This window comes from Ranitomeya imitator, chromosome 2 (genome assembly GCF_032444005.1).
Source record: "Ranitomeya imitator isolate aRanImi1 chromosome 2, aRanImi1.pri, whole genome shotgun sequence".
Classification (NCBI taxonomy): domain Eukaryota; kingdom Metazoa; phylum Chordata; class Amphibia; order Anura; family Dendrobatidae; genus Ranitomeya; species Ranitomeya imitator.
The window spans coordinates 738,569,362-738,590,288 of NC_091283.1; the positions used below are offsets into that span (position 1 = coordinate 738,569,362).

Here is a 20,927-nt window from a genome sequence, read left to right on the forward strand (position 1 = left end):
TCAGTTCTTTTGAATTAGATTAACTGTCTAACTCCTTTCCCCTCTAGATCTCTTGGACCATGACCTCACCAAGATGAGCTCCCCAACCCCTAGGGCTAGCGTCTGTGGTGACTACCCGCAATACATGTTTTACCCAGGGAATCCACCATGGTTAGATTAGTCAATTCCAGCCACAAAGCAAGGGATTGTATCTGGGATGGGGAAAAAAGATATTATTCTCTCGAGGTACCCGCTAAGTGAAAGGCTCTAGTATCAACTTGAGCCCACCGGGATACAGGAAGTCAGGAAGCCCAGGAGGGACATCACCCTTTTAAGGGCAGAGATACAGCAGCGTATTTCTCACGCGAGAATCGCATTGTTAAACTCGTACTGGCTGTCGGCTCTCCTGACCTGAGCTCGACAGCTCCATAGTAATCCATCATGCTGTCATGCTCCGGTCAGGAGAGGTGCCGGCCAGTCCGTGCAGTGCGATTCTTGCATGAGAACTACGGTAGTGTGTCTCTGCCCTAAGAGACATAGAAGGATTGTTCACGGCCCTCAACACCTGGTGTTGTGTGCTTTTTAACTTATTAGTTGGTAGCTGACACTCTGGTATTTCACTCCTGAACTTTTAGGGGTTGCAAACGCGACTAATATTTAATAACCACCACAATCGCTCAAAAGCGGATATTACCACTTCTACTTGTGTAGTGCAATGATGGGCTGAAGTGCCCATGACTAAAAAAAATCATCCAGGTGGGGAAGCAGGAGCGGCTTGAGCCATCATCCGAGGAGGAAGCAGATGATGCAGAGAAATTTTCCCACACAGTCACTATAAGGCCAGGGTCACACTTGCGAGTTCAATGCGAGTCTCTTGCTTCAAGTCCTGGTACTGCTGCCGACACTCAGGACCGGAGCGTGCGTGCGGCTGCATATATTTCTATGCAGCTGAAGGCTCCCGTCCCGAGTACCAGGACTTGATGCGAGAAGACTCGCACGACTTTCTCACATTGAACTCGCAAGTGTGACTCCGGCCTAAATGTCCGACACCGGGGACCTAGCCTCTTCTTCCCCTTCCACCTGCACAGTCTTCTGTGCTGCAGACCACGACTGAGCTGGTAATCCTACCCAGATACAGCTCACCTGCTTCACACACTACCATGAAGTCCCCCTGGATCCACTGTGGCACTTCCAGGGACCCAGCACCGGATGAGGCAGGGGACCCCCCACTGCCTGAACCGACTGTCCAGGCATGGGAATGACTCCTTCGACAGGTATGTCTATAGATCTTCACCCGTCATGGACCGGAAACCAACTGGTGTGGGAGAGATGCCACCCTTTGTCTATAGGTTTCCTGTTCTTGAAGGGCAGATCCCCTCTGTCGTGGTGCTGCAATGAAGGGAGATCGAATAAATATGGGGTCAGAAATATATAAAAAAAAAAAAAAGTTATGGCTCTGGGAAGGAGTAAAAAAAAAAAAAAAAAAAAAAGTGACAATGGCTTCATCATGAAGGGATTAATCAGCCCAAACTGGTTGCAAAAGCGGTATAAGCCAATGCCGCAGGGTGTCAGCATCTTTCACCCACAGGATTTTCACTCAATGGGGGGCACCATGCACTTATTCCTCATCAGTTTTAAAACACTGATGAGGTAATAAGGCCCCTTAAAGGCTGTAGTTTACGACCACAAATGGGCATTTTAAGAGGTTAAAGTACTAGCGATAAATATCAATGGCATACAAGTTGATTGGGCCAAGGCTGGAAGCAGACTAGCGAATGAGAGTGCAGTCAAATGTATTAAATGCACTCATAGCCTTGTATGGGTGCGAGTTACAGCGTCTTGCTACCACTCACAGCATGCTGCAATTGTGCTCAAGATGCGTGAGAAAATAATAGTGGATGTGACCTGCCCTATAGTATAACACTGGGTCAAGAGCTTTAACCCCTTAGTGACGGAGCCAATTATTTTAAATCTGACCAGTGTCACTTTATATGGTAATAACTCTGGAACGCTTCAACAAATCCCAGTGATTTTGAGATTGTTTTTTCGTGACACATTATCCGTTATGGTAATGGTAAACTTAGGTCAATATGTTTTGCGTTTATTTATAAAAAATATCAGAACTTTGAGAAAAATGTTAAAAATTAGCAATTTTCAAACTTTGAATGATTATCCCTTTAATCTACATAGTTATACCACAGCAAAACATTAATAAATATCATTTCCAACATGTCTGCTTTACATCAGCATCATTTGTAAAATGTTTTTTTTAATTTTGTTAGCATTTTAGGAGGTTTAAAAATGTAGCAGTCATTTTTCATTTTTTCAAGGAAATTTACAAAATGTATTTTTTTTAGGGACCTATCCATGTTTGAAGTGCCTTTAGGGGTCCCATATATTGGGAAACCCCAAAAAGTGATACCATTTTAAAAACAGCACCCCCTGACATTAAAAACTGCAGTCAGGTAGTTTATTAACCCTTCATGTGACTTTCAGGAATTAATGCAAAGTGGCATGACAAATGAAAATGTGTATTTTTACCACCTAAATGCCGCTAACTTCTGAACAGGTTACAACAGCCGTCAGACTCTAAGGCGGCTATATGGTCATGAATTGCCATGGCAAACATCAGGACCACACAATCATGATCTGAGGGCACCAATTGGGATAAAAAGGAAGCCCCCAAACTCTGTTAACCATTTAAATGATGTAGTAATTGACAGCAGCGTCTAATGGGTTAAACAGATTTGGACGGTGTAAACACTGATCGTGGCTGATGCAGCAGTTTGTCAGCTATAGTGTACAGCCGACAGCTGCTGGATTATCACCTGTATGGGGAGGCTATTCTATAATATCTCAGGTCAGTTAAAAGATGTATTGGCTGTCATTAAGGGGTTGAGATGTTTTATCGCATAGCACTTAACCATATTATACAGTACTGTGACGCCGGCCTAATAGTAAGTTTTTAAGTCTTTGAAAACCACTTCTCTAGACCAATCCAAGCCACTAGATTTTTATGGCCTATGTCATCATACATACTCAATTCAGAATCAAGACCCAAAGACAGAATATTACCTTTTATTATCCTTTAGTGCAAGAAACAAGTCAATCTATACTTTATTGTATTTAAAGTTTGACAGTAGTTCAAAAAAGTTAAACGAATTCAAGTCTCAGATTTAGCATGTTACACAAGCAGTAAAATTTTAAAAGCAGTGACAAAAGAAACAGGTACTGAAGCTGTACATAAATGGCCAAAGGAGAGAATTTAAAAAAAAGTACAATACTACACAACTAATACTTAATAAATTGATGGTAAATTTGTATTAGATTTTGCTAGATAATCTGATTACTCCAAACCTCATGGCTTTTCATATAAAGAACCTTAAAAAAAAAAAAAAGCCCATGCAAGAGCAGGATTTTGAGTTTTAACTATTAGAAAGCTAAGACATGTAGAGATAGAAATTTGTGTTATGGAAGAACACCGATCTGTTTAGATGCTGTAGCTAGAAGGTGGGTACATGATTGGCTTATATTACATGATGAACAACAATTATGCATATCAAGCTTAAAAATTTAATGAAAAGCATCAAAAAGTGTCATTTACTATCCTCTCTAAAGAACAAATGTACATCTAGTTATTACTTTGACAAACTCTTCCCTGCAAATCAATAGAAAAAAATAAAAAATTTTTGTTTGATCCAGTCTACTATTCTTGCTATGCACAGTGCTTTTTAGTTCCACACGTGACGCTTGCAGTGCTCAATAGCCTAAAAAGAAAAAAAAAAAGAAAAATTGATAAACCATTTGCAAGTACAAAAGAGGAGACGTCAGGCATGACAAACCGTGGAAAGAATATAAAATTAGTAAGGGCAGGAAGGGACTAAACCACACAAAAACACTACATAATGGATGAACTATGTGAAAGACTACAGATTCCTTTATATAAAACTAGACTGGCAAGTACCATATATACTCGAGTATAAGCCGACCCGAGTATAAGCCGACCCCCCTAATTTTGCCACAAAAAAAAAAAAAAACTGGGAAAACTTATTGACTCGAGTATAAGCCTAGGGTGGAAAATGCAGCAGCTATCGGTGAATTTCAAAAATAAAAATAGATGCTCCATACCATTCACTATTGCCCCAAAGGAGGTTCCATATAAAGCTGTGCCATATATAATGCTCCATACCGTTGATTATTGCCCCATAGATGCTCCTTATAAAGCTGTGCCATATATGCTCTGCACCGTTCATTATTGCCCCATAGATGTTCCTTATAAAGCTGTGCCATATAGAATGCTCTGCACCATTCATTACTGCCCCATAGATGCTCCTTATAAAGCTGTGCCATATATGCTCTGCACCGTTCATTACTGCCCCATAGATGCTCCTTATAAAGCTGTGCCATATATGCTCTGCACCGTTCCATTATGGCCCCATAGATGCTCCATATAAAGCTGTGCCATATATGCTCTGCACCGTTCATTATGGCCCCATAGATGCTCCATATAAAGCTGTGCCATATATGCTCTGCACCGTTCATTATGGCCCCATAGATGCTCCTTACAAAGCTGTGCCATATATGCTCTGCACCGTTCATTACTGCCCCATAGATGCTCCTTATAAAGCTGTGCCATATATGCTCTGCACCGTTCCATTATGGCCCCATAGATGCTCCATATAAAGCTGTGCCATATATGCTCTGCACCGTTCATTATGGCCCCATAGATGCTCCATATAAAGCTGTGCCATATATGCTCTGCACCGTTCATTATGGCCCCATAGATGCTCCATATAAAGCTGTGCCATATATGCTCTGCACCGTTCATTATGGCCCCATAGATGCTCCTTATAAATCTGTGCCATATATGCTCTGCACCGTTCATTATGGCCCCATAGATGCTCCTTATAAAACTGTGCCATATATAACGCTGCTGCAATAAAAAAACAAAAACAAAAAAAACATACTCACCTCTCTTGCTGCCCGCAGCTACTCTGCGTCCCTCCGCACTGACTGTTCAGGCAGAGGGCGGCGCGCACACTAGTACGTCATCGCGCCCTCTGACTTGAACAGTTACTGCAGAGGACGGGAAGACAGAGCGGTGCCCGGCGTGTGGAACGTGGACAGGTAAATATAAAATACTCTCCTAGTCCCGGCGCTCCTGACGCTGCCCCTGCCTGTAACACTCTTCGGGTGCCGCAGCTCTTGTCAGCGGTCACTGGCACCGCTCATTAGAGGAATGAATATGCAGCTCCATCCCTATGGGTCCCTAATGAGCGGTCCCACGTGACCGCTGTACAGGGGAAGAGCTGCGGCACCCGAAGACAGTGTGACAGGCAGGGGCAGCGTCAGGAGCGCCGGGACTAGGTGAGTATGCGACAATCCTCTCTCCCCCCCTCACCCGCCGACCGTGACTCAAGTATAAGCCGAGAGGGGCACTTTCAGCCCAAAAATTTTGGCTGAAAATCTCGGCTTATACTCGAGTATATACGGTAGATTAGTTAGAATAGGAGTCACTTACATTGCAATTTCCGGCAGTTTCCATATCTTTACACCAGTAACTAGGCCCCCACATACATTTTTCACTTCCCAAAAGTGGTTTTGCATTATTTGTGCAGAGATTCATTTTCTGTTAGGTAGAGAAAAAAAAAAAAAAAACCAAGAACAATTTTTTAACAACTTAACTTTGAAAAGTTACGTGCAAATCACCATGTCCAAATCTTACCTCACAAACAAATTTTGGGTCCATAGCTTGCAGAATCAGCTGAATGAATAAAGGTTCATAGGAATCAACAAGGGCATCGCACTAAGAAAAAGCACAGAATACACTAAGGATAATCATGTAACATGTACATTAAAGAGTTAAGTTAGTCTTGTATTGGTTCTAGGTAATGTCAGCATCGAAACATTCAGTACAGAAGTCTCATCACTGTGAAGACTGAAGGACTTAAAAAAATATATAGAGTGCTCTCAGTGTGACAATAGGAATCTTGTGGGTGTGATACCTTTTAATGGCTAACAAAATATAGTGAATTATGTTACAGAGCAAGCTTAGGAGACGGCTCGCATCTCTATCAGGCTGGTATTGAAGAGAAGTAAGCAGTCTCGTAAGCTTGCTTTGTAACATCATCTTATATATAATTGCCTAGAATACTACTTCCTGCAATTTGTGCCAACTTCCGTGGCTTTGTCCGGAGCTAATGTCCGGAGCTAATGTCCGGAGCTAAGTGACGTCAACAGTGTCCAGTGTCTGATTGGTCGCTCGCAGCAGGCGGCAACCAATCAGAAACGTGCCGTACTGTGACACTCCGCCCGCCATTTTGGTGTGATTTTTGATTTTTTACCTCACAGCAAGTTTCTACTGCGTGGAGGCGGGCCCAGTGACGTTGCTCTTCAAGCTCCTGCCGAATTTCAAGTATATATGGATTCTAGACTCCCGATTCTTTAGAATCGGGCTGCCATCTAGTTCACTATATTTTGTTAGCCAGTAAAAGGTATCACACCCACAAGATTCCTATTTTGTCTCACACAGGGCACTCCATATATATATATTTTTTTCTACTGGCTAACACTGTACCAAACCACTTTTTTTCATTTGGTTGAAAAACTCGTCATGTTGCTTCCCCTTCCTACTGACTCCTAGACTAAGCTAAAGACACATTTATAGCACAAGATAAACAAGAACTAATAGAAAAAAAAGTTAGGGTGCGTTCACTGCGTAAAATATCCAAGTGATGCCTGATATTTTAGTGAACGCATAATCTCACAGATCTGTGAAAATGAGATTGACGAAATGCAAAGCATGCCCTATTCTGTTCCGATGGTGAGGATTAGAATGGGGCGTACTCAGAGGGCATGCGAGTTGTCTGAAAGACAACACAAATTTTGGTACAATACATGGCTTCCTATGACTGACTGGAGTTACAGTTATTAAAAGGGGTTGCCCACTGAGACATACACTGCTGTTCCCAACTAGGCCACAGCAGAAGAAAGTACTACTATGTTAGTCTAGTGCTGTCCAGAGCCACTCGGATTTTCCACTGTCACTTCACAGGGTAAAAAAAAAAAAAAAAAAAATGTGGCAGAGAGGAGGGTTTTAAGTGTAAATAGTAAGAAAAGGAATATACAAAAACCAAAACTAGTGAGAATTTATCATGCGACAAGAAAAAAAAAAAAAAATCATTTTTTGGGATACTACTTATTCAGGATAGACTGGCCATAAAACAAAAAGTAGAATGTAGTAGTTTACCTCGTCTGCCATTTTGGGTGGCAGGTAATTGCACACCACATGTAGAGCAGCCTTAATTCTCTCCTGAGTAACATTTTTCTCCAGAATTGTGTCCACATATTCCACAATCATCTTGCAAACTGAACAGGAACCTCCGGACTGAATATGTTCGGATCCGAGTTTCACTGTGAAAACCGGTTTTTATAAGTTTATCTCTGAATATTTATAACCAATTCATAGTCTTGACACAAATTTACTATGCACGAAACAAAAACACAAACAGCAGAAATGCTTGTTCCATCCCACCCCATACCTTGGCAGTTCATTTTAAAAAAGGTACCGAAACCACAAAAACTGCTCTATGGAAGATTAACTACACATTATATAAATTTATTACATTATTAACTTTGCGCTACAACTTCTAAAGGGAAAAAAACAAACAAAAAACTGAAAATAATTTTACTTGACTTGCGTTCTCGAGAACTGCAACATCCGAGCACCATACAGATTGCTTTTGGCGGAATCTCTTGCTCCACCAGTGAAATAATAGCTGCACTGTAGGTATCGATAAAATCTTTGCATTTGTCATGATATTTGGGAGGCATAATGTTGCAGATTTCTTCAAGAAATTCCTTTATGTGCTCCTATGGTGGAAAGAATGACAAATCTCATTATGCGAAGAGCAGTTATATTAACTGAAATCAATAGAAATCTACTGACTTAATACAACGTTTTCTGCGATTCTCAGATAAAATCTGAATTCAGGGACGACACTTTCCTATTACGGAGATACAAGATGACAGTTGCTGCTGACGAGATTCTATGTAGAATATTATTAGTGATGAGAGAGTGTACTCGTTGCTCGGGGGGCCTCCGAGTATTTGTTAGTGTTCGGAGATTTAGTTTATCGCAGCAGCTGAATGATTTACAGCTACCAGCCAGGCTGAGTACATGTGGGGGTTTCCTGGTTGCTAGGGAATCCCCACATGTAATCAGCCTGGCTAATAGCTGTAAATCATTCAGCTGCTGCAATTAAGACAATCTCCGAGCACTAAAAAATACTCGGAGGTCACCTGAGCAACGAGTACACTCACTCATCACTAAATAGTATCACCAGCAGCTGCACAGTAATGTAACAATCTGTCTTCACCGACTACAGATCTTACCCATGAATTGAGAAACGGTGTGCATTCACTGTGTCCAGTACATTGTCCAGGTAAAATTTATGTTGCGGAGGCTCGCGTCTCTGCAAGGTAGACATGCTGCGGTCTGGAAATACGCACATGTCCGTCTACGTGGTTGAGCAGCGGGCGTCTGTGCACGCATAGTGGGCATTGTATTTTTTTTTAAATCCCTTCCACTATGCTGTAACATCTGGATGCTGTGGGTTGGACACTGCGCATGTACACCGCGTCCACCCCGCAGTGTTTACTTATCGTGTGCACATACCCCTAAAGGGTCATTCCCATCTTCATAGCTGGATGTCAGCTAGTGCTTGTATTTTCAAGCAGTTGACATTTACAGCATATTAAAATGGTCAGCCGTTCTTGATATTTAACAGCTCGTTTTCTTGGAGCCTGACCACCACTATTACGCAGAACACATACATGCACTTTTCTGGCCTGCGCGGTTTTGAAGCACGCCAGGATTGCTGGAATGTGCTGTTACCTCCTATTCCAGGCCAGCTTCAGTGCTTACAAGCTGGATAGCAGTGGTGCAGGGACTATTAACAGAATGATTGTTTAAAGAAAGTACAGGCGCTCGGAGCTCCATGGCAGAACAAATCATGCAACAACACTTTTCAACTCAGTTTCCCCTTTATCACCACCCCCTACCCACCTCTGGCTTCATAGAGCAAGAGAAGGGTGGACAGATTGAAAATAAGCAGGTGGGAACGTTCACTTATTCCCATCTCCAATATCATATCCAAATATGTAGCAGGTGTAATAATATCAGCAAATACCTCCATTTAGAAATGTAGTATTTTTGTAGTGTTTTTGATTTGCTAGGTCTTTCCTCATGTGCAGGCATTGCAAGACCTTAGGTATCCATGGTAATGTCCACTGATCAAGTGACAGCTAGCTGCTAGCATATGGGGGGTGGGGTTAGAACAGTTAATAATTTAAGAAAGAATAGAGGTGCAGAGAGATACATAAAGTGCATGTATACCAATGCCAGAAGCCTTGCCAACAAAATGGACGAATTAGAATTAATGTTGTTTGAGAATAATTATGACATGGTGGGGATATCTGAATCGTGGCTGGATGAGAACCATGACTGGACTGTTAACTCGCAGGGTTATAGTCTGTTCAGAAATTACCGAACGGATAAGCGAGGGGGAGGGGTGTGTATATGTAAAATCATCATTAAAACTAGGGTTGAGCGAAACGGATCGGACAATTTCAAAAGTCGCCGACTTTTGGCAAAGTCGGGTTTCATGAAATCCGACCCTAGTGTGGGATCAGCCATGCGGTCGGTGATCTTCGCACCAAAGTCGGGATATATAGATAGATCATTTACTTCAGCGCAATATAGCAGAAAAGCCGGTAATTTAATTGCCAGCTTTTCATTTCTCCTTCCTAAACCCGACATGATATGAGACATGATTACATACAGTAAACCATGTCATATTCCCATTTTTTTGCATATTACACACTACTAATGTTAGTAGTGTGTGCAAAATTTGGGCGCTGTAGCTATTAAATTTAAGGGTTAAATCACGGAAAAAATTGGCATGGGCTACCGCGCAATTTTCTCCGCCAGAGTGGTAAAGCCAGTGACTGAGGGCAGATATTAATAGCCTGGAGAGGGTCCACGGCCCTCCCCCCCCGGCTAAAAAACATCTGCCCCCAGCCACCCCAGAAAAGGCACATCTGTAAGATGCGCCTATTCTGGCACTTGGCCACTCTTCCCACTCCCGTGTAGCGGTGGGATATGGGGTAATGAAGGGTTAATGTCACCTTGCTATTGTAAGGTGACATTAAGCCAGGCTAATAATGGATTAATAATGGATAGGTGTCATAATTGACACCTCTCCAAGTGTATGAAATGGTTAAAAAACCATTGAAAAGAATTTCAATATTTGCAGATGACACTAAACTCTGTAGGGTAATTAATACAGAGGAGGACAATTTTATATTACAGGATGATTTATGTAAACTAGAAGCTTGGGCTGATAAATGACAAATGAGCTTTAATGGGGATAAATGTAAGGTCATGCACTTGGGTAGAAGTAATAAGATGTATAATTATGTGCTTAATTCTAAAACTCTGGGCAAAACCGTCAATGAAAGTCCTGGGTGTATGGGTGGATGACAAACTCATTCAGTGGCCAGTGTCAGGCAGCTGCTACAAAGGCAATTAAAATAATGGGATGCATTAAAAGAGGCATAGATGCTCATGAGGAGAACATAATTTTACCTCTATAGAAGTCACTAGTTCGACCACACTTAGAATACTGTGCACAGTTCTGGTCTCCGGTGTACAAGAAAGACATAGCTGACCTGGAGCGGGTCCAGAGAAGAGCGACCAAGGTTATTAGAGGACTGGTGGGGTCTGCAATACCAAGATAGGTTATTACACTTGGGGCTATTTAGTTTGGAAAAAACGAAGGATAAGGGGTGATCTTATTTTAATGTACAAGTATATGAGGGGACAGTACAAAGACCTTTTCGGATGATCTTTTTAATCATAGATTTGAGACAGGGACAAGGGGGCATCATCTACGTCTGGAGGAAAGAAGGTTTAAGAATAATAACAGACGCGGATTCTTTACTGTAAGAGCAGTGAGACTATGGAACTCTCTGCCATATGATGTTGTAATGAATCATTCATTACTAAAATTCAGAGGGGACTGGATACCTTTCTGGAAAAGTATAAGGTTACAGGGTATATATACTAGATTCCTTGATAGGGCGTTGATCCAGGGAACAGACTCCCGTATGTGGAGTCGGGAAGGAATTTTTTTTCCTTAAAGTGGAGCTTACTTTTTGCCACATGGATTTTTTTTGCCTTCCTCTGGATCAACATGTTAGGTTAGGCTGTGGGTTGAACTAGATGGACTTAAAGTCTTCCTTCAACCTTAATAACTATGTTACTATGTAACCACGGATACCCAAGGTCCCACAATGCTGGCACACGAGGAAAGACAAAGAATCAAAAATACTATACTACATTCTAAGTGGAGGCATTTGCTAATATTATACCTACTACATATTGGGATAGGACCTTGGAGATGGGAATACCCCTTTAGTTGTTTGGCCCTACCATGATGCACCACGCTCCTGTACTTTGTGCAGACAGAGTCCTGCTAGAAGCCAAGATGATCTTCCAAAACTAGGCAAATTTACAGCAAAACAGGCATGCTTTTCAGCACCTCAGCCAGAGTTCAGACAGTGGCAGATACAAATCTAGCCTTCTCTGGCAATATGGAAACTTCTGTCTGAGTATAAAGCTTACCTCTGTAGAATTTTTGTTTAGAAAGTCTTCAAGTTTTGCTACTACCAATTCGCAAAGTTCACAAACTGTATCAAACTGCACAGGTTCTTGTTTAATCTTTAAAGTAAGCACATTGAAGTTAGGATGTAATAAAGGCAACTTACATCTAACACATGTCAATGTGCTCAATGACTCCTTTACAAAGCCATAGTCCAGAACTTACTTTGATAGCAGGCTGAAGTTTCATGGCAGGAACAAGGACTTTTGCAGGAGTCATTTCCACCATTGGTTTAGACTTTTCTTGTGCACACAAACCTGAGGCACAACAGATCTGCTGTGCTGGCTGAAAGGAGGACATTAATAAATATATTAAAAAAAAAAAAAAAAACTTAAGGAATAATGCTAAACTATAGCACCACTTTTTATCTGTGATTAGTTTAAAGAACTGGCCAAACTCTCTGGAAAAGTATTAAGGTACCTTCACACTCAGCGACGCTGCAGCGATGCCGATCGCTGCAGCATCGCTGTTTGGTCGCTGGAGAGCTGTCACACAGACAGCTCTCCAGCGACCAACGATCCCGAGGTCCCTGGTAACCAGGGTAAAAATCGGGATACTAAGCGCAGGGCCGTGCTTAGTAACCCGATGTTTATTATGGTTACCAGCGTAAACGTTAAAAAAAAAAAAAACTACATACTTACCTTCCGCTGTCTGTCCTCCGGCGCTCTGCTTTCCTCTGCACTGTCAGCGCCGGTCAGCCGGAAAGCAGAGCGGTGACGTCACCTCTGTGCTTTCCGGCTGGCCGGCGCTGACAGGATGCAAGAGGAGTGCAGAGAAGCACAGCGCCGGGGACAGACAGCTGAAGGTAAGTATGTAGTGTTTGTTTAACGTTTACGCTGGTAACCAGGGTAAACATCGGGTTACTAAGCGCGGCCCTGCGCTTAGTAACCCGATGTTTACCCTGGTTACCAGTGAAGACATCGCTGGATCGGCGTCACACACGCCGATCCAGCGACGAAATAAAGTTCTGGACTTTCCTCAGCGACCAACGATCTCCCAGCAGGGGCCTGATCGTTAGTCGCTGTCACACAACGATTTCCTTAACGATATCGTTGCTACGTCACAAAAAGCAACGATATCGTTAACGATATCGTTATGTGTGACGGTACCTTTAGTTACTTTTCAGTACCATGAGCCCATGACCGCACCTTGAGAGAAGAGATCCACCCTTCAAGGACAGGAAACCTGCAGACATAAAAGGGCGGCACACCTCCCACACATCAGTTGGATTACAGAACGAGAGGACCTCCCATTGTTAATGGCAGAAAACATACAACACTCCTAACACCCAATAATTTCACACCCATGAATACATACAAACCCACACATGAAGGGAGGGAATGTAAGGGTGCAGTCATGGACTCCGAAAAATACCATTACTGGTAAATAACTAAGACTTTATTCTGTCTCCCATGACAGCAACACAAAAAAAATTACAGAGGGGTAAGAAATTTATGGCGGGACTACAGCCTGAAGTACCCTTATTCTTAGTGTGGGATCGGAAGAGGCACCCATATCAAGCCAATAATGTTTATAAAAAGGTGGAAGGAGAAGACCATGTAGCTGCCTTACATATCTGCTCAATCGAGACCTCTGATCTTTCCATCCAGGAGGCTGCCATGTACCGTGTGGAATGAGCCATCGGACCATTTGGCGCAGTCTTGCCACCTGACGTATAAACTAAAGAAATTGCCTCCCTGATCCATCAAGCTAAAGTGCTTCCTGACAACCTAATCCTTAAAAATAAGGAATTATCCTTTTTCCAAGGATCAATGACTGAAAGTACTCTAACAGGCACCTCCTGACATTGAGTGTCTAGATTACGTTTTTTGGTCACCGCAACATTGCACTCAAATGCAGCCACGGGCAATAAAATAAATAATTAAAAAGTCCGCTCGGAACGCAAAAAAATAAGCCCTCACCAAACCAGAGATGCTATGGGTCTTGGAAAATGACGCAATTTTTATTTATTAAATTTTTTTAACCACTTAAAGAACCTAGACATGTTTGGTGTCTATGAACTCGTAAGGACCTGGGGAATCATAATGGCATGTCAGTTTTAGCATCTAGTGAACATTGTGAAAAAAAAAACACAGTAAATAAATAAATGTTGTGGAATTGCACTTTTTTTGCAATTTCACTGCACTTGGAATTTTTCTCTCCCGTTTTTGAGTACACGGTATGGTAAAACCAATGGTGCCTTTCAAAAGTACATCTTATACCGCAAAAAACAAGCCCTCACCATATTGACAGAAAAAAAATGGCTCTGGGAAGAAGGGGAGTGAAAAACAAATGCAAAAACGAGAAAGGGCTCCGTCTCAAAAGCCACCCCAAGAGTTCCAAGGTGGCCATTATTTTTCTTACTTGCATCAAGCAATGATCAGCCGACCTGCCCACAATAAGAAAATATTCTCCAGAAAGGGAATAATCAAGGCATTTGTTTCACATAGTTGTGCCAGGACCTCTGCCACCAATTTCATAGAGACCAGAGGGGCAATGGAGAGACCAAAGGGAAGAGCATTAAAACGAAGAATGTCTAATTGTGCTCTATGACCACCGCAAACCTGAGGAGCCACTGGTGATCCACGTGTATAGGCACATGATAGTGTGCATCCTTATGATTCAACACTGTCATGATACAGTTAACAATACTAGTCTTATTGCTGATCTAATAGATTCCATTTTAAAAAGGGGTGCACTTTCAAGAAATGGTTTAGGGCTCTTAGGTTTATAGTAGTTCTAAAGAAACAGTCTGGCTTCCAAATCACAAATAGGGGGGATAAAACCCCTTACCCCTTTCTGGCAAGGAAACCTCCACTAGGACCGCTTTACACAACAGCTCCAGGACCACCACTTCCAGGGCTGCTTGCTCTGTGGAGGAAGGCTGGGAAGGGATTACCATGAACCTGTCCAGTGGGATCAAAAGAAAAGCAACCCTTAGCCCTGTAATCAGGCTATGGACCCAGTCACCATTGGATAGTCCAATCCAGGCAGGGTAGAAGACTGGCAGCCTACCCCACACCTGGGCCAGCAGTCTGAGTTTCTTATGCTTCCGAAGGGAGCTCCCAAACATGAAACCCCCCCCCCCCCCCATCTTTCCTCTTATCCCACTTGGCTCTGTCCCTGGAAGGCTTTCCACGGTTAAAATTTTCTCCTACTGAAAGGATGTCCGTAGGGGATAACAGACTGGAAAATTTCTTCTCATCGTTCCCTGCTTTCTTCAGAAGCTCATCTAGGACAGGCCCAAACCGGTACAACCCCCTCCCCCCCATGGAATAGCACAAAGTATAGACCTGGCCTGAATATCCTCAGGCCAGCATTTTAGCCACAATGCTCTCCGGGCTGTATTTGAGAGGGCTGCAGCTTTTGCAGCCAACCTGACCGAGTCCACTGAGGCATCTGATAAGAACGCTGGGGCATTCTGTATCATTGGTAACAACTCCAGAATAGTCTCTCTAGAAGCCCTCTGCTTTAGTTGAGTCTATAGTTGGTCCAACCAGACCATCATAGACCTGGCCGTACATGTAGCCAATACCGCTGTCCTTAGAGCTCCTGTCGACATCTCCCAGGTGCCCTTAAGGAAGGTATCAGCCTTATCCAGTGGGTCCTTTAGAGAGTCACCATGTCCTCAAAGGGCAAAGATTTTTTTGACTCCTTGGCTACTGCCACATCAAGTTCCGGGGCCTTATCCCAAGAACTTGACACCGGGTCGTCAAAAGGATACCTTCTTTTAAACGCTGGGGGAAGGGAACCTTTCCTCTCTGGTCTTTTCCACTCCCGATATACAAGAGAGTGGATCTGATCTTTCAAGGGGAAGAACCTGTGTTTCCTTTGGTCCAGTCCCCCAAACATAACATCCTGAACTGACCGCTCAGGTTTTGCCTCCACTATCCCCATGGTAATCCTGACCGCCTTCATCAGTTTATCCACCCGGTCTATGGGGAAATGGTAGCGGCCAGAGTGGTCTTCCGAAGAACAAAATGCTCTTGTGGTGCTGTCATGGGAGACTGAATAAAAAGGCCATTTATAAATGGTATATAGGTTTTCAGAACTAATCTTGTTGCATGTAGTAGATATCAAGAGGAATGAAATGAAAGATGGCTCACGTTTGCATTTATGAACCGTGAATATAAACTTAATGATGCAAATGTAAATAAGTAATCAGTGATGCTGGGAATGAGGATTTCTTCATGTGAACATACCGTACATGAGTAGAGAAGAAAAATTTGTAGAAGCTGTTATGGATTTAAAGGATTTCCATGCATTAAGCAAGTCATCTGCCCTTCCCTAAAAGCTAGGGTTCAAGAGGAAATGATCTTCTAGATTTAAAGAAAAAACCCTCCCTTCTTTTTAAGGATTGGTAGTAACTAGTGTTAACCAATTTCCCTTAGGCTACATTCAAAACAGTTTTTGATGGTCTGTTATAGCTAAAGTTATGTTAATTCCATTACAAGCTTGGACAGACACATGTCAGCTGATGAAATCAACAGCCGCAGGAGGAATTGTGATCCCCCTTGGCTGTTATAATGGTAAATGCCGCTGTCAATCTGACAGTGGCATTTAGCATGATCGTTACGGAAGCACGTCATAATCCCTGTCCATGTCACATAACCGCAGGTTGCTGATGGGATGGCTGAAGCCCTGCAATGTGTAGCACAAGCAATCAGAAGATTGCAGCTTTTAGTCTCCCATAGAGACTTATTGAAGCCAGTTTAAAAAATAAAATACGATAGAAACACCCAAGTCAAAATAAAAAGGGAAACAAAAAAACACAAACACAAAAACACATACTTTGTATCGCCATGCTCCGTGCCGCCTGATCAATATATAAAAATATATTTAATTAAATCTGTAAATGGCATAACACGAAAAACACGCCAGAATTAATTTTTTGGGTCGCCACAACATTGCATTAAAATGCAATTAAAAAAAAAAGAGATTGTGTCCCCACCAAAACGTTACCAAAAAAAGTCAGCTCAGAATGCAAAAAAAAAAAAAAAAATTTAGCCATCTAGCCCAGATGATAAAAAATGGGAGTCTAATTACAAAATGTTTTCCTCACCACTTAAAAAAAAAACAAACCTATATATGTTTGACATCTACAAACTCGTAATGACCTGGGAGAATCATATTGGCAGGTCAGTTTTAGTATTTAGTGAACATTGTTATAAAAAAAAAAAAAAAGTTAAGGCTCTGTGAAGGGGAGCAGAAAACGAACACTGAAAAACCCAAGATGGTGAAGGGGGTTAAAGAGGAAGTTGTGCTTTTTTTGATAAATAGTACACATGAAGATAAGACACCAATATCTGCTTGTCTCCACCTGGACTCCTCTTTCATTCTCAATTCAGAAGTAAAATCTATATTCTGTAAAGACAGAGTCCCCCCATCTCAGAGATAGAGTCTTATCAGTACCACCTGTCATCTCCTGAGTGGCCAGGAGGAAGGAGTTCAATTAACCCCTCCATCTCATATCTCACGAAACAATAGGTCTTGGGCCATGTTCACACATTGTGTTTTTGTTGCGTATTTTAATGCAAAGTTTAAGCTGCTTACAAAAAGTAGGGATTGATTATTTTTTGCTGCGTGTTTGTCGGGGTACATTTGTCTCGTGCATGCTGATAATGTTTAGTGCATAAAAATAATCTAATTCAAATTAATCAGGTTTTGGCAACAACACAGCAAGACCAGATACCTGTGGGTTTTTTTTTTTGCACTACCCATTCCTTTCAATGGGTGATAAACTCTGCAGAATGGCTGAAAGTAATGACATTCTGCATTTTGCAAAAACGCAGCTCTGAAAAGTCAGAAAAAAAACACAAGCCGTGTGCATGAGATTTCTGACATCTCAGACTCTGCTGGTACTGTGTAACGCAGCTGAAAATTTGCATAAAATATGCAGAAAAACGCTGCAATAACGGTGTGAACATAGCCTCAACTGAATACAGATTTTACTTGTAAAAATGAGAATGAATGATCAGTCCTGGCAGAGAAAGAAGATTCCCCCAATAACATTAAGAAGCTCATTACTTGCATGTGTACTATTGATTTATCAAACAACTAAAATGATTATTATGCTCAAAGCGCAAGGTCAGACAGTAATTAACACAAAAAGCTGGCATGGCGTCACATCAGCGGTGGTTGGCACAACTCTGAAAGGTCAGGATTCGCTGAGAGGTTTCCCATTATGTGGCAGTGGCTTCATACAGCCTGATCAGAGGCTCAAATAATCTAGTGTTCAGTTTTTTATACTTCTGCTTTGTAGCAATAATCATGAGATTTGCATGTGTGGTCCGGCTCGTTTTTCCCCTACAAATATAGCAATAAAATAAAAGCCATGAAGAGCACATACAGGGTTATGAAAACCAGTCCTAAGAAATCTAGAGAACGGGTTAAACCTGTCACAAGGCAATCACACCAAATGCTTTATTAGGGGAAAAAAGCCACAAACAGTTAGATTATTAAAAGGTTATCCCAAATCCACACCACCAGCAGGTTACATTTTGGGGCTTTTTTTCTAAATGTGCAGTTTGTAGGGTGCACGGTAAAATACACATACCTGATCCTGATCAGTTATAGAAACCAAAAGGACCAGCACCAAAGAGAAAGGAAATATCAGTACAACATACAGTGAATTAGAGAACAATGCACGAAGCAAACAGAGATCCACCAATACAGTAGCACAGAATGAGAATACTCTAAGCACAAGTTATTACTGGAGTTTATTTTATTACACTAAAACTAAAAAGGCCGTCATGATAAACCCCTTGTCCACATGTTCTGTTAGACAAATCTGAAAGTTACTCCAAGACAATCCCACCCCAAGCCAGCACATCCATGCAATAACCCACCGGCATGTAAATCTAGTTTATCCCTGCCCACCAATTCTTCTATAAAACAAGGCAATAGATGGAAACCATTTGCTATTGATAATTAATGATCTTACCATTTGGATAATCATTTGTAGAGCAAGTTCAGCATACTGATTAACATAGGTCTTGCACTGGGGGTAAAAGAAAAAAAAAAGAAAGATAGGTCATTTAAATAAGCAGTCATTCTTCCATCAAAACTTTGATCCTCAATATATTACACCCATTATAAAGCACTGAACTTACAGTTGCTCATTCTGCATTTCTACCCAGCTAATTCTTCCCTTCTCCATTAGGTCTATGACATGTGATAACTGATGAACAATCCTTTTAAGCTCCATGTTGGCCGACCCCAGAGACTGAACACTCTCCAATAGATGTCAAGGGAGAGAATCACTGGATATGTTAAACCCCGACTCCTCATTTGTTTCCTTGGGTGAGAAGCCAGAGATGTATGAGAATGGCTTACTATGCCCAGTCAGCACACAAGCAGTGTGGATATGCCTGGGGGAGTCCGGGAGAGGGGTGACCGAACAAGTGTTTAACTGACTGCTGTATAAACGCGAGGGCACCTTCATATTAGACGTTTGTGCAGAGTAGCGGAAACCCAAACAGGCACCTCGTGTTTGACCAGTGACAACTACGTTATTGTGAAAATAGTAATATTTTTTATATGAAGCTGCAGACAAGTCATTTTATTTTAGTGAGAACATGTATAAATACCAATAAGGTAACTGTAGGGAGATACTTACTATGTCACTTATGCCACCAAGCAGATCACATTGTTTCAGAGCATTTTCAATCAGAGATTTGCCAAAAGAAGAGTTGGTTTTAAGAGACTCCTGGACATCGCTGACAAGTTGAAGACAGTCTTTGCAGACATCATTATTCTAGAGAATAAAAGGAAAACAAAAAAAACAAAAAAAAAAATTACACAAATTATCCACATACCATGAATGTGAGGGGAAGAGTGAGTGTGTGTGTGTGTGTGTGTGTGTGTGTGTGTGTGTGTGTGTGTGTGTGTGTGTGTGTGTGTGTGTGAGAGAGTGTGTGAGAGTGTGTGAGTGTGTGTGTGAGTGTGTGTGTGTGAGAGTGTGTGTGTGTGTGTGGCCATTTAGTAAAAATAGCTAACTGCTGCTCAAGGATGGTTACACCTTAAATGATTTTGATGCCAGAAGTCTGGAAATGCAGCTCAAGAGGATGTGTGCAAATTTTGTTTATATTAAACGTTTAGTTATTATATAATCAATTACTTTGATTAGAAAACAACATTTTGCGTTTTAACGATTATTTACTCATTACATTTCTCTGCAGCTGCTGGGGCAGCCATTTTTAATTGCTGGGGTGCAAATGCCAGCAAACACCACAAATCAGGCAGCTTTAACCCATTTAACCACATCCTCTGCGCTGTGGCTGCCTCAGATGTGAAGAGGGCACATGTCTTGGGCTGTCCAGGTCTGTGGGAGGAGATGGGCGCCAGAGCTATGCTCTGAACTACAATTTCCCCGTCACCACTTAGGCTACTTTCACACTAGCGTCGGAATCTCCCCGTCGCAATGCGTCGGGCAGAGATTCCGACGCTAGCGTTTAACGCATTGCACAACGGAGGCAGCGGATGCATTTCTCCGGCGCATCCGCTGCCCCATTGTAAGGTGCGGGGAGGTGGGGGCGGAGTTCCAGCTGCGCATGCGCGGTCGGAAAAAGCGGTCCGTCTGGAGCAAAAAACGTTATATGTAGCGTTTTTTGCTCCCGACAGTCCGCAGAAGCACGACGCATCCGTCGCACGACGGATGCGACGTGTGGCAATCCGTCGCAATGCGTCGTCAATACAAGTCTATGGGGGAAAAAAAAACGCATCCTGCAAGCACTTTTGCAGGATGCGTTTTTTCTGCAAAACGACGCATTGCGGCGGATTGCAGTTAACGCTAGTGTGAAAGTAGCCTTATACAGTGTGAAGGTGAGCGGAAATGGTGCACACCCTACAAGTACAGGTCACACAGCGGCATTGACAGGAACTCTAAGCTACTGCACCTAGTGATTAGAAGTGGGAAATAGCATCATTACTTTACTGGAAGTCAACTGGAAATATTTGATTTTCTTAACTTTTATACAAGTACAAGGTACACTGGGCTTACACCACAGTGTATTTAAAAAAAAAAAAAGGAATTAAAAGAACATTATTCACTAAAGTGTTATGGATGGGTGTTCTCTATTTTGATGTTCTGTCCTGAAAGCAGAAGTCCTTTATGAAGAAGCATGCAAGATCACAGCAGCATAAAAAGGGAACTGAGTAATGCAATCCGAGGCGGGACATCTGCTTATTACTCATGTGTGAAGTCCATTCTGCACCATTATCTTC

At 42.2% G+C, this 20,927-nt stretch overlaps 1 protein-coding gene across 1 annotated transcript in view; it reads right to left on the bottom strand.

Moving 5' to 3' along the window:
• Nucleotides 1–3,041: 3,041 nt before the first annotated feature.
• Nucleotides 3,042–20,927, bottom strand: part of PSAP (prosaposin) — a 35,657-nt gene continuing 17,771 nt past the window's right edge. The window contains exons 6-14 of the mRNA XM_069753217.1: nucleotides 19,321–19,458; nucleotides 18,646–18,702; nucleotides 11,868–11,987; nucleotides 11,666–11,761; nucleotides 7,671–7,851; nucleotides 7,229–7,392; nucleotides 5,705–5,785; nucleotides 5,501–5,608; nucleotides 3,042–3,746 (exon numbers count right to left, since the gene is read on the bottom strand). Coding sequence (XP_069609318.1) covers nucleotides 3,711–3,746; nucleotides 5,501–5,608; nucleotides 5,705–5,785; nucleotides 7,229–7,392; nucleotides 7,671–7,851; nucleotides 11,666–11,761; nucleotides 11,868–11,987; nucleotides 18,646–18,702; nucleotides 19,321–19,458 — 981 coding nt within the window. The 3' untranslated portion in view covers nucleotides 3,042–3,710. The remainder of the gene's footprint in view (nucleotides 3,747–5,500; nucleotides 5,609–5,704; nucleotides 5,786–7,228; nucleotides 7,393–7,670; nucleotides 7,852–11,665; nucleotides 11,762–11,867; nucleotides 11,988–18,645; nucleotides 18,703–19,320; nucleotides 19,459–20,927) is intronic.